The 13,131-nt window shown below is 41.4% G+C and overlaps 1 protein-coding gene across 6 annotated transcripts in view; it reads left to right on the forward strand.

The window, feature by feature from the left end:
* Hs3st5 (heparan sulfate-glucosamine 3-sulfotransferase 5) overlaps positions 1–6,206 on the forward strand; it is a 332,523-nt gene extending 326,317 nt beyond the window's left edge. For 5 of the 6 annotated variants that reach the window (NM_001434620.1, NM_001434621.1, XM_087597198.1 and 2 more), the window contains 2 exon segments: positions 183–321; positions 4,422–6,206. In NM_001434620.1, the coding sequence (NP_001421549.1) occupies positions 215–321; positions 4,422–5,355 (1,041 nt within the window). In that variant the 5' untranslated portion in view covers positions 183–214 and the 3' untranslated portion in view covers positions 5,356–6,206. 6 annotated transcript variants of the gene reach the window in all.
* The last annotated feature ends 6,925 nt before the right edge of the window (positions 6,207–13,131 follow it).

Genomic DNA, 13,131 nt, shown 5'->3' on the forward strand with positions numbered 1-13,131 from the left:
TTTGTTTTGTGTTTCATTTTTTTTGTTTTTGTTTTCGTTGTTGAAGGTAAGTTTCACTAAAATCAGGTACACCATGAAAACTGCCAAGGTCGGTATGTGATCTCCTCATTGCTTAATGTCCTGTATCCACCTCTGCTAGGCTTCATGACAACGACTGATGGGTGCTTTCTCTCTACCCTCAGGCTGCTGCAGTCCTGAAGGTTGATGGAGGGCCATGCTATTCAAACAGCAGGTGTGGCTGAGACAGAAGCTCCTGGTGCTTGGAAGCCTTGCTGTTGGGAGCCTGCTGTATCTAGTTGCCAGAGTTGGGAGCTTGGATAGGTAGGTGATTAAATGTATGCTCTACCCATTTGGTTTTGTGTGTCTCTTGATGTGAACTTCCTTGGGCATTGTCTCTCAAAACTCTCAAGAAACACACCTTTCTGTGTTGATTTTGATTCATTAAGACCTTTGAGGGGTTGGGGATTTAGCTCAGTGGTAGAGCGCTTGCCTAGCAAACGCAAGGCCCTGGGTTCGGTCCCCAGCTCCGAAAAACAGAAAAGAAAAAAAACAAAACAAAACAAAAAAAGACCTTTAAAAAACATGCTCTACACTGCTCAGACCAAGAAGCTTCATCCAGATCCATATGTGTTCTGTGAGTACTGACACTTGTTCTCAGAAAAAATGCATAAAGCTGTGTACAATAAATAATAATGAATAAATAATACTGTCACTCACCAGAACACAATATTGGCCTCTGTGCATCTGGTACTGACCTTCAGCTATTACAGCATGGTAGTGATAGGACCATGTCTCTTGGTTTTGAAATGTATGAGCAGACAATTATGTATGCACTAGTAAAGAAGCCCATCAAGTTTGCAATCCTCCACCCTGGAAAGATGGCTACAGGCATGGATTTTTAACTATGTTAATTAGCTCTGGCTTTCAGGAGCTGAGCATACTTGGCAAGGATGCTGTCACACAGAATGATTGCCCATGAGGCACCGGAAAATCCATGAAGAGGAAACTACAGAGTTAGGATTTGACTCTTAATAGACAAACAGTTGAGAGGTGCTAGGCCTGCAGGAGTTGCCATCATGACAGTTGAATGTTCCTAAGATGTTCTACAGTTGGGGTGAACAGTAAATGCAGAGTCTGGAATAAGGAACTGCTTTTACCCCACTCCCTACCCCTTCCAAATTAATTCTTCTTCTGAAAGACTAGATTATTTGCCAGTTCAATTCCCAGAGTCAATGAAAATTCATCCAGGTTTTTTAATAAAAATAGCTTCAATTTTCTCTTCTATAGCCTGTAGTTCAAATGTTTTAAAATAATCCAGCAAAGTCCCTGTTCTCCTTCAGTCAGTGTCCATCTGAACTTACAAACATTAATTCCCCTAATATCTTTACGTTCAATATTCCACCCACTTTGTAACTATGACCTATGCGATTGAGAGCATGTCACTGGAGTGCTGACACTTCAATGTTTATTCTCTTTTTTTTTTTTTTTTTCGGAGCTGGGGACCGAACCCAGGGCCTTGTGCTTGCTAGGCAAGCGCTCTACCACTGAGCTAAATCCCAACCCCAATGTTTATTCTCGATGTGGCATTTAATAAAGAAGAACCTCGAGGTGTCAACATTTGTCCTGTGTCCATAATAGAACTTTAGCAGGAAGTCTTCCTTACACATTTAATTAGCTTCTAATCATTGATGTTTATTGAATGATTGGTCTTATAGTTGGGAACACATTTATCATTCCACCGGAAATAGTTTTCGTCTCCAACCTTCTCAACTCCTTGGTGGGATGACTTGTATAAGAATTCTATCTTTAGGGGTTGGGGATTTAGCTCAGTGGTAGAGCGCTTGCCTAGGAAGCGCAAGGCCCTGGGTTCGGTCCCCAGCTCTGAAAAAAAGAAAAAAAAAAAAAGAAAAAGAAAAAAAAAAGAATTCTATCTTTCGATGGGCTTTCTCACAATCCCTGGTTGAAGACTTTGAACAGATTACGAATGAAATGACATGTGCTTACCCTTTGTAATTGAAGACTGCTGTCTGGGAGGAAGCCCCAGGTTACCTCCTTTGTCTCTTACAATGTTTTAACTCTGCTTTGGGTCTGGCAGTCATGATTAGAACTGTGCTCCGGAGCAGGGGAGTGGAATATTTTCTCCTACGGTTAGATGTTCTCTTAGTACTAAAGTTCTGAAAGCAATTGCCCTTCAGAGTTTGGTAGGCCAGCGTAGGAAGTAGAAAGAAGGAAGTTTAGAAGGAAGGTGGCCCTTTCCATACCGGAATGGCTGGCAGAGGAGGGTGTCCATTCCTTCTTAATCACTCTGAGAGATGCCATGGCAACACTTTCACCTAGCCCTTAGCAAGATAATTAAACCTTACAGAGAAGGATTTGACAGACTATTGTGTTAGTACTCACAGAAACAAAGCTAGCATCCTTCTAGATGCCTAGGAGAAAGTCCATCAATGGATAGCTCAACAAATTATGTCTTCCTTAATAGAACCCAAGAAGAGCAGAGAGGTTAATTTATCTTTATTGGTGTCGCTTCTAACTATATTATCTGTTGACAACGTTTTAAGATCCAATTAGAGCCCTAGCATAATAATCCCCATACATTCATAAATTCACATTTTCCTAAATTATTAACTACAGTTGTCACTTGTCCTGCATAAGTTGCTCTGTTTTTTGTTTGTTTGTTTGTTTTTGTTTTTGTCAACGTGATCCAAAATAGAGTCAGTTGGGAAAAGGGACCCTTAACTGAGAAAACACATCCACAAGGTTGGCCTGTAGGCAAGTCTGTAGTGCATTCTCTTGATTAGTGATTGGTGCAGAGGACCCAGCCCATTGTGAACAGTGCTACCCTGGGCACTTGGTCCTCAGAAAGCAGGCCAGGAAAGCCATAAGGAACAAGACGGGAAGTTGCTTTCCTCCAGGACTTCTGCTTTAGTTCCTGCCAGAAGGCTCCTGCCTTGTGTTCCCATCCTGATTTCCTGTGATATGGGGACTGTAAGCTCAAATAAACCCTTTCCTCCTCAAGATTGTTTTGATCACAGCAAAATGAATGCTAATCAAGACTATGGTAAACCCTGTTTTCACAGTAGATTTCCATTGTTTTCAAACTTTCTGAAATGAGTGTACGTTGTCTTAAGAATAATAAATACCGCAAAAATTAATACACATTTATATTTTCCTTAAAGATTACATATCCACCTAGATAAATAGGACAAATCCAAAACTATTCCCTTGAGTGCTACATAATGGGTTGAACATAGCTTGAAGAATGCAATGGGACCTCTTGGGAAAGCAAAGGGAGGCCTCATTGTAACAGAGGAGAGAGACTCAAAATCGCTGCAGTCAATAAGAAAGTTCAGCTGAAAGGTATTATTTAATAGCCAATTTGACTATTATTATCCTGTGAAATGACTTCCTAAATCAACCTAGTTGATTCATTGTATTATCAGATTATGTATAAAAGTAAACAATTTTCTAACCATGTACAGATGCCATGTTAAAGTGGCCATTGTGTTCTGATGTCATTGTGGGTATTACCACATCTTTCTCTTGCAGAAAAATATAAATACCCCTTCATCCTTTCTGACACTGTCCATTGCGTTCTTTACTAGTTCCTGACTTAAATTATATGGTGACTATGATCTGGGATTTCTGGCCCCATAAGAGACTTTCTTCCAGATTTTTGGTCCCAGGGGTATTCGTCATACACAGCAAAGTGATGCTTGGTCTTTTTCCTACAATCAGCGAGATGAAAGTGTAACCTTGACCCTTTCAGGCAGAAGTGCAGTCAGAAGTAGAGGGCTCCTTTGCTATCTCTAAGGCCAAGGGGCAGAAATTCTCACAGAACAGGAAGTTCAGGAAGGATAAAGGTTGGAGTCCTACGCGATGGTATGTGAAAAGCCAAGGGCAGAGACTGCAGCCTTTTCTCAGATTATATCTGAAGGATAGGAGGTTTAAAGGACTATGTCAATGCCGCCAGGCTGCCAGAGGAGAAGAAAGAAAGAAAAGAAACAATTCGACACAATGCCTCTTGGCCCTTGAGCATCCTAACTGAAGATTATAATCTTCTGCCTTCCCGATTTCCTAAATGATTTTAGCTAGTGAACTGTTAAAAGGCTATTAGTATGGCTGGTATCACTTGCCTACCCTGTACTGTGAGCTTCGATACACCCTTTAGTTAATTAAGTGCTTGGCGAATAAAAATTTAAGGAGCACTAATAAAAAAAAAATCCCATCAATTATGTGTGCTCCACTGAATACAGGGTTACTTAACATAAAAATTCCCAAACATATGTTCATTATTGATTACAGCAGCCTGGGACCCGGTGGCTTTATTTATGCATGTTCACTCTGAGTCTGGCACAGATGCGAAACGATGAGAAGTTCGTTGTGACAAGTTCCTCACAGCCCTTCTCCTTTGCTTACAGGCTCCAGCCCACTTGCCCGGTTGAAAGTCGATTTGGTGCTGCCCACAACCAGGCTGAGCTCCCACTCCGAGCCCTGCAGTTTAAAAGAGGCTTACTGCATGAGTTCCGGAAGGGCAACTCTTCCAAGGAGCAGGTACGCCTCCATGACCTGGTCCAACAGCTCCCCAAAGCCATTATCATTGGGGTGAGGAAAGGAGGCACAAGAGCCCTGCTAGAGATGTTGAACCTCCATCCAGCAGTGGTCAAAGCTTCCCAAGAGATCCACTTCTTTGACAATGACGAAAATTATGCCAAGGGCATTGAGTGGTACAGGAAAAAGATGCCTTTTTCCTACCCTCAGCAAATCACGATCGAAAAGAGCCCGGCGTATTTCATCACCGAAGAGGTTCCAGAAAGGATTTACAAGATGAACTCATCCATCAAGCTGTTGATGATTGTCAGGGAGCCGACCACAAGAGCGATTTCTGATTACACTCAGGTGCTAGAGGGGAAGGAGAGGAAGAACAAAACCTACTATAAGTTTGAAAAGCTGGCCATAGACCCTAATACCTGCGAGGTGAACACGAAATACAAGGCAGTTAGGACCAGCATCTACACAAAACATCTGGAGCGCTGGTTGAAGTACTTTCCCATTGAACAGTTTCACATCGTGGACGGGGACCGTCTCATCACCGAGCCTCTGCCAGAACTTCAGCTGGTGGAGAAATTCTTAAACCTTCCTCCGAGGATAAGTCAGTACAATTTATATTTCAATGCTACCAGAGGGTTTTACTGTTTGCGATTTAACATTATCTTTAATAAGTGCCTGGCGGGCAGCAAGGGGCGCATCCATCCAGAGGTAGACCCCTCCGTCGTTACCAAATTGCGCAAATTCTTTCATCCCTTTAATCAAAAATTTTACCAGATCACTGGGAGGACATTGAACTGGCCCTAAAATAATATAGCATACAACACCATGTGTTGTATCTTGAGACGCATGGCGTCCCCTCTACATTAAAGTATGCACTTTCCCAGACACAGCTCCCCAATTCATTTTTCCACGAATACTTGTACATATGCAGTGTGTGACCAAATATAAGACCAATTGTTTTTCTACTGAAAATTTACAAATAAATAATTAAGAAATTGCTTTCTACATAGTTGCATCTTTTAAGCTATTTACAGAAAGAAAAGGAAAAAGAAGAGGTGGTGGGACTGGGGAAAGTGACGTCAGATATTGTCAAGTTAGTCTTCCTTTGACTCAGAACTTGTCACCTGCTATTTATTGTCAGATTTAAGCCAAAAGATGAATGTGTGGAAATGTACCTCTGGCTACAGAGCTTCAGGAAGTAAAGGATTCAGTTTAATGGTTCATGTGTTTTGTTTTGTTTTTGTCCTAAGCTAACATTGGCTCTTTAATTCAAATACTTGGATTGGTGCCATGAAAACAGAATATGCTATTTTCTTATCATTTGAAAAAATGTCTTAGCTCATAAAATTGACATTGTTCCAAAGTTCTTGTGGTGATTTTGCACTATTGTTTCCTCATACGGACAACGGTGTCATTTGTAGCATGTCAGTCACGTGCTGGAGAGCCACCACACCCTTCACTTCCACGTTCGTTGTGTGTCAACAAAGAAAAATGACCTGTACATATTTGTAAATGGTGTAAATACCCGTTTCACACTAAGTAATTCTATTTTGTAAACTGAATATGGCTATTTAATTTATTGTGAAAATTAAATTTATTGTGGTATTTAAAATGGAATGGATTAAAAATACACGATGTGCAACTTTCCTTAAAAACGCCTTTTGCTTTGTGCGCCCCCTGCTGGCCTCCAGCGTGAAAGCTGTGTGGTTTTGAGGGTACTTGGAGTAATTCCCTTCATGCCTGGATTTCCAAACCCTTGTAAAGATGTACTTAAAAAACGAGGTTGAGAACACTTTGCAAACATCTCAATCCTCCAGAAATTGCGGCACAACAGCCACCCCAGAGAATCCTACTGTTGGTCTGCCTCTAAGTGTGTTCCCAGAATTCACATGCTGCTGCACCAGAGAGAGAGAACCTACAGAAGAAACACAATTGTATTTGAACCTCTCATCACAGTGGAGTCAGGGAATAAATAAAATAAGATTAGAACACTTGTATGGTCTCTGTAGTGAGAGCTGCTGGACTCAGAACTCTCTCTGACGTCTCCAATGCGATCAAATCGCACAGCATTGCCATAAACAGAATAAGAGAATAAACATTGCCACCTAGGGAAAGTAGCACTAGATTGGGTGCCCCCCATAACATCAGAGACTCTAACTTTGACCTAAACACTTCAGAAAAGGACAAAAAGGCAAATGGTTTGTCTGCACTCGTAGGTGCCTACCAGGGAGGAAATATTTGAGAAGGCTCTGTTTAACACCGGGATGCCTAGAGAATCACAAGAGTTTCCCCTGTGGTAATAAGTGTTCATAGCTCTTTCTCCTGTCCGGTGATTTGATGGTGATCTTTCCTAAATAAGTAACCTTTTCACCTCTATATTTAGTATGGACAGTCTCTCCCGCCACAGATCTAGCCACCATCTCTTCTGTCTGAGGTAGCAGGACATTCGTTTCCCCCAGAGTAAAACAGGCAGAACAGCAACATAAGCTGGTCAGCAGGACCTCACTGTCTAATGACTCTGGAGGGTGTCTGAACCTCTAAATGTCAGTCACATCTTTCCTAGGCAAGAAGGGGGCTATGATAAAGAGCCCGCCACATTCTTTCCTGTGCCTCAACTGTCAGAGCAAATTCCCCGAATCTTCCATTTCGGAACATAATCACTGGATTCGCATTAATCTCACAGAAGTCCTCCAATCGTACCACACAGCTAATATGGATGGAGTGTTGAGTTATGCCCCCATGGGGACACTAACATGTCTAAGATTTGGCCTCAGCTAATGAATTGAAATGTCCCTGTACTAATGTGTCCCATTATACATTTTCTTTCTTATTTCTTGTCATCTGTTGGCCAGTTGTGGTTTGTATAACCATACAAAATGGCGTTATGGTTTTGTAGTGCTCTGCAAAATGATCAAATTAAGCTAATCAACATATCTATCACCTCAAATGGCTCCTATTTATATGGTGAGAATATTAGAAATTACTCTCAGGCTGGAGAGATGGCTCAGTGGTGAAGAACACATACATTCTTCCAGAGGTCCTGAATTCAATTCCCAGCAACCACATGGTGGCTCACAACCATCTGTAATGGGATCCGATGCCCTCTTCTGGTGTGCCTGAAGATAGATACACTATACTCACATACACAAAGTAAATAAAATATTTTTAAAAAAAGAAAGAAATTTATTCTCAGTGCCAGTGTGCCATTTGGTATACCATTCTGTATGCTGTGCTTGCTTTGGGAAAAAGAAAAAACAAAAACAAAAGCAAAAAAAACCAAAAAACAAAAAAAACGGACAGACTATTCCTCCTAAGGGAAATTTAAAAATGCTACTCGTGGAATAATCAGACTTTATTCTAAGATTCTGTTTGACTAAAGCCGACTTTCAACCTTTCAGGCTTAGCTCAACCAGTTCAGGAAACAAAAGGTACTGTGTTTTCCAGTTGCTGCGCTCTCTAAATGAGTTGAAGCAATGCTTTCAAAGCTGGGGCCCCTGGTGGCAGAACTTGGGAGTCGCATGCCTCATTTCACTGGAAAAGTAATCACAGCAGTACTGGCTAAGCCAGGTAGAGAAATAAAGAACATATGACTTAATAGCTTGCTTCCACTGTGGACTAAAAGCCTCCCTATTTAGAAAAATGTGCACTGCTGTCATCGGGCAGGCAGCGGACCTCTAGAGAAATCCACGGCTCATTATGGTCACCCCACTAGGACTCTCATTAATGAGTTACTGCTTTTCCATCATGAGCACCTCACATTCCTTCCAGAGACTTGGCAGCCCTGTGCAGCTTTATCAAACAGTGGAAACCGAGGGAGGTGTTTAAGCAATGGTGACATTTCCAATGGATCGTAAACTGGGAGCGCCATTTTGGAACCTAACTCCTTTTATAATTCTACAAAGAACCCAAGGTAGAAAGCGAGAGAGCAAGAGGCTCTCAAACATGAAGTTAAATATCTTCAAATCCCAAGTCTATCCCCCAGCCACCTGAAAGAAACCACCACACAAAAACCCACACTTGATTCAGGCACTAATAGTTCCCCACTAAGTGCAGAACAATGCAGGAGATGACTAAGATACTTGGATCCACAGTTAATGTTTCTGACTCAAAGAGTTTTATGTCCCTCATAATCATGTATGACCTTAGATTTGGTGATATATGTCAATGCACCATTAGCAATAGTCTCTTGCCAGGCAGTGGGTGGCTCACAAGGCCAGTAGAGCCTTCTGGGTCCATGGTCCATGGTGTTGCACCTGATGTAAGGATTATCCTGGGGTAGACGCACAAGGACTAAGAGACTCCTCTCACCTGAACACTGCAGACTCCTCAATTGAGAATGACAATCAAGTGCAATCTAAATTCCAGCCTTGCCGACAAACTTTGGTTATGTCCCATTAACTATTTGCTAAATTGGATTGTCGTCATAACCCTAATGCTAGGGTTTTGATCACAGTGTCTTGCTGCTGAAATCTTTTGTACTTCTATTCCTCCTCTTCCTCCTCCTCCTCCTCCTCCTTTTCCTCCTTCTCCTCCTCCTCCTCCTTTTCCTCCTTCTCCTCCCTCCCCCTCTGCCTCCCCCTCCCCCTCCTCCTCCTTTACACACTCACTGGATATTTCTCACAATGGAGAAGAGTCTATAGCCTAAGCAAAATAGAAAACTTCAGAAATGTCCCCCATAAATGACAAAATACAGCAAGATCTTAACAATGTAAGCCAGCAAGGTAAAAAAATGCAGAATATTTTAAAATAGATTCAGAGCAAATCTTGCCAAAAAGAGTCAAGATTTACTGCAGTGTAGTGAAAAAACAAATACTCAAGTTGATATTATTCAGATACTTCAAACCACTGTGTCCTCTTAAGAAAATACTCAAATCCCCTCACACCTGTTGATTCATTTTTAGTAGTAAGTCAGTTATCAATAGCTACTGTAAAGGTAGCATGTTTCCAAATAGGATCATCTGATAACATTCTAATTAATGATCCTTACTATCCTTCTTACGATTCATTTACATTTCCAAGTTTTAGTTGAAAATTAAGACTTTTGTTTTCAAGCTTTTTTATTGTTTTATTTTACGTGTATGAGTATTTTGCCTTCACATATGTACATGCCAAGATGTGCCTGCCTGGCATCCTCAAAAGTCAGCAAAGGCATCAGATCCCCTGAATCTCCAGTTTCATGTGGATTCTGGGAACAAAAACTGGGTCCTCTGGAAGAGCAATAAGTGTTCTTAAACATTGAGTCATCTCTCTAGCCACCCTTGAATTTTACTGTCCCTTACATTAATCCAAGAACTATTTCATAATGATTGGAAATAGACTCGAGAGTTGAAAAGTGGACAGCCATATACATGTCCCATAGAAAACATCAGATTCATATTCCCCTTGCCTCTCTTCAAAGCAGCTTGTTTAAAAAGGAAAGTCCTCTCAGTTTCACGGAAGAAGCATGCTTGGTCTTCCCAAGAAGGTTCTATCAGATATCTTCAAACCACATCAGCTGCTAGATTTCCAAATCTGTGGTGAAAGGATTTATTCTTCAAAAGTACCCTCTAGAAAGATGACTCAACTTGACTAGTAGCACCATGTTGAAGAACGAGCTAACCTTGACATTTATAAATGAACATGACTTAGCTTTGTATTTCTTTCTCAACTGAGAGACCAGAGATCAGACAAAACTACCTTTCCTTTGGTAGATCAGCGCTAAGGCCCACATAAAGCTTTAGACATAGAACAGGAACAAAACCAACCTACCAACAATCTTGGAAGGGCTGCCTGTCAGATGAGAGAACTTTAATCCTGGTCATTGTTTTAATATAGCTCTTTATAGTCTTATATATTATATAATATACATATATGTATACATATATATATGCAAATGCACAGATATGCATGTACTATGTATATGTACATACATGTTATATGTACATGTGATATCTGGTGACAGTGTGGCAACACCGAGTAGATTTAATAGTGCCAAGAGGTTGCTTGGAGGACGACAAGAAGGCATGAATGAGGCCATGCTGGAATATCTTACATCTCTCCAAGGAGTGTGCACTCTAGGATGAAGAAGACAGCTGGCAAAAGCCAGGGTGTGAAGTAAATTCATCTTGCAAGGCCAGCAAAGCTGGAAAAGGGTCACAAGCAAGGTTAGGATGAAGGCTCACAAAAATGAAACTGCCATAGAGCATTCTGGAACCTGAATGAGTCTGACTGCCACACCCTTGTGGGTACCCTGACAGACACCCAGTCCAGGCCTGACTTCTTGGGTCTGCACCCAAATGAGATTAGGGTTTTACAACAGAAAATAAATGCTAAGAGGATAATCCCAAAAGTTTCCTTCAAGTAGAAAATCATCAAACAATCAGTGCTGAATAGAAACAGCATTTTCCTTCTGTTACTGTAAAATTATAAAAGATATGCTGTCTTTTATCTTGCACTACGTCTGGCACCGTAGTGCCCCAAGATATCTGGTAGATATCTTCATTTCAGTCAGCAAAGCCTCTCACCTGCTCTGCTCTATCCCATATCACTCTGCCGATGGCTTCTCTCTGAGCCCAGCAATGATCTCTCTACCCATCCAGCTCCTAAGACAGGTTGCCACCATGCCAGAAATATATATCCCAGTTCCATGGTGGCCCAGTGTCTCCAGCTACCACATACTCTCTTGAACTTAAATCACCACACGAAAGAACACACAACACAATAACCTCTGATCCAATTGATAAGATATAGTTGCCCACCTGGACATACAAAGCCCTGTACACATCCATACCTTAAAAACATTCATAACAACCTGTAAATGTGCAGAGAGGAATCTTAACATCGCCTCCATGTTCTCTCCGCTGCTTCTCCCACCTCCTCCAGTCTCCTCCTCTCTCTAAAACTTCTCTCCTGCCCGCCCTTCCTTCTCGAAAAATGACAGGCCTCGTTCTATCCTGTACCTTTACCTGTATGACATCCTACATTCTTCCCTTCTTTCTTTCTTCTCTTCAATCACTTTGTTTCTTTATCTAAATGTTTCGCTATAACTGACAAGCCTTCTGTCCTTGCCTCATCTTCTCTCCTAGGATTGAGGTAAATGTTCCTTTTCAAAACTAACTTTGTGGGTGTGCTGAAGAATCACATACCAAAAGGTCATACTATATCCTTTCTACTGGGGTTCATGTCATGCCTCCATCTACCTTAATCTCAGAAACATATAACTATAATCCCTTACATAGTGTGGCAGTTTAATAAGAATGGTCTCTGTAGACTCCTATTTAAAGGCCTGACCCACAGAGAGTAGCAACTTTAGAAGGTGTAGCCTTGTTGAAGTAGGTGTGGCCTTGTTAAAGCAAATGTGTCATTGTGGGTGTGGACTTTGAGATCTCCTATGCTCAAGCTCTACCCAGTGTGAGTCCTGTTTCATCAAGGCTGCCTGCAGATCAAGATGTAGAACTATCAACTCCTCCCTAGCACAAATGTCTGCCTGCATGCCGCTATGTTTCCCACCATGAGGATAATGGACTAGGCTTCTGAAACTGTAAGCCAGCCCCAATTAAATGTTTTCCTTTATAAAAGTTGTGGTGACCAACTCTTCACCACAACTATCAAACAGTCAACCACAAACTGTGGTGACTATCTCTTCAAGCAATAAAAGACACATGGCAAGGGACTCTAAAAGTGTGGTAGAGCTAAAGATCTTAACATGTAGAGGCTATCTTGGAGGGTCTTGGCCATCTTATAAAATGAAAGGGTTCCTTGAGAGTCAAAGATCAAGGCATAGGAAGACACTAGGGAAGGTAGGGATGGTGAAAGAGAGGTGGAAATTTATAGGCTTTGAAGTTAAGGAAGAGAGCTCCTAGACAAGAAGAATGTCCAGCAACTGAAAACAGAAAAAAAGCAAGGAAATTACTTTCCTTTGCAGCCTCCACAGGCAAGCCCAGCCTGGACAACCATTTCATTTCAGCCCAGAAAAATCTGTGCTGGACTTACAAACCTACAGAAATGTAAGATGATAAATTTATCATTCTCTTGCACTAATTGTGACAGTAAGTTGTAGCAGCCATATGAAACTAACCCAGAGCATAAGAGAAAATGAAGTGCTCACAAAACATGATCGTGTTCAATCAGTCCATGCTCACAGACATAGATCACAAGGACATTTTTACACATGGCAATAAGCAGTTCTGAAGAATGGGAGGAACGCTGAACAGTTCCTACACTGACCAGGCCTATTAAATCCACACAGAGACCCTTCCAGAAACAATGTCCTATGGTAGAAACAAAAACGAAAGACTTTATTTTCTGGACTCCTCCATTCAGTCTCAAGGTATATAAAGATAGTTATAGTGGGAACTGTCACACGATTTTGTGGCAAAGTATGGTTTGTATACCTTTTTTTGCATATACATGTGTTCGTGTTCTCACGTGTGTGAGACCACATGTATGTGCATACATTTGGAGGCCACAGATTGACCTCAGGTATATTCAATGTTTACTCTCAATCTTATACATTAAGATAAGAGGTCTCACTTGAACCCAGAACTCACAAATTTGGCTAGGCTGGCTAGCCATCTTGCTCTTGGGAGTCCCTATCTTGCC

This window comes from Rattus norvegicus, chromosome 20 (assembly GCF_021556685.1).
Source record: "Rattus norvegicus strain SHRSP/BbbUtx chromosome 20, alternate assembly SHRSP_T2T, whole genome shotgun sequence".
Taxonomy (NCBI): Eukaryota; Metazoa; Chordata; class Mammalia; order Rodentia; family Muridae; genus Rattus; species Rattus norvegicus.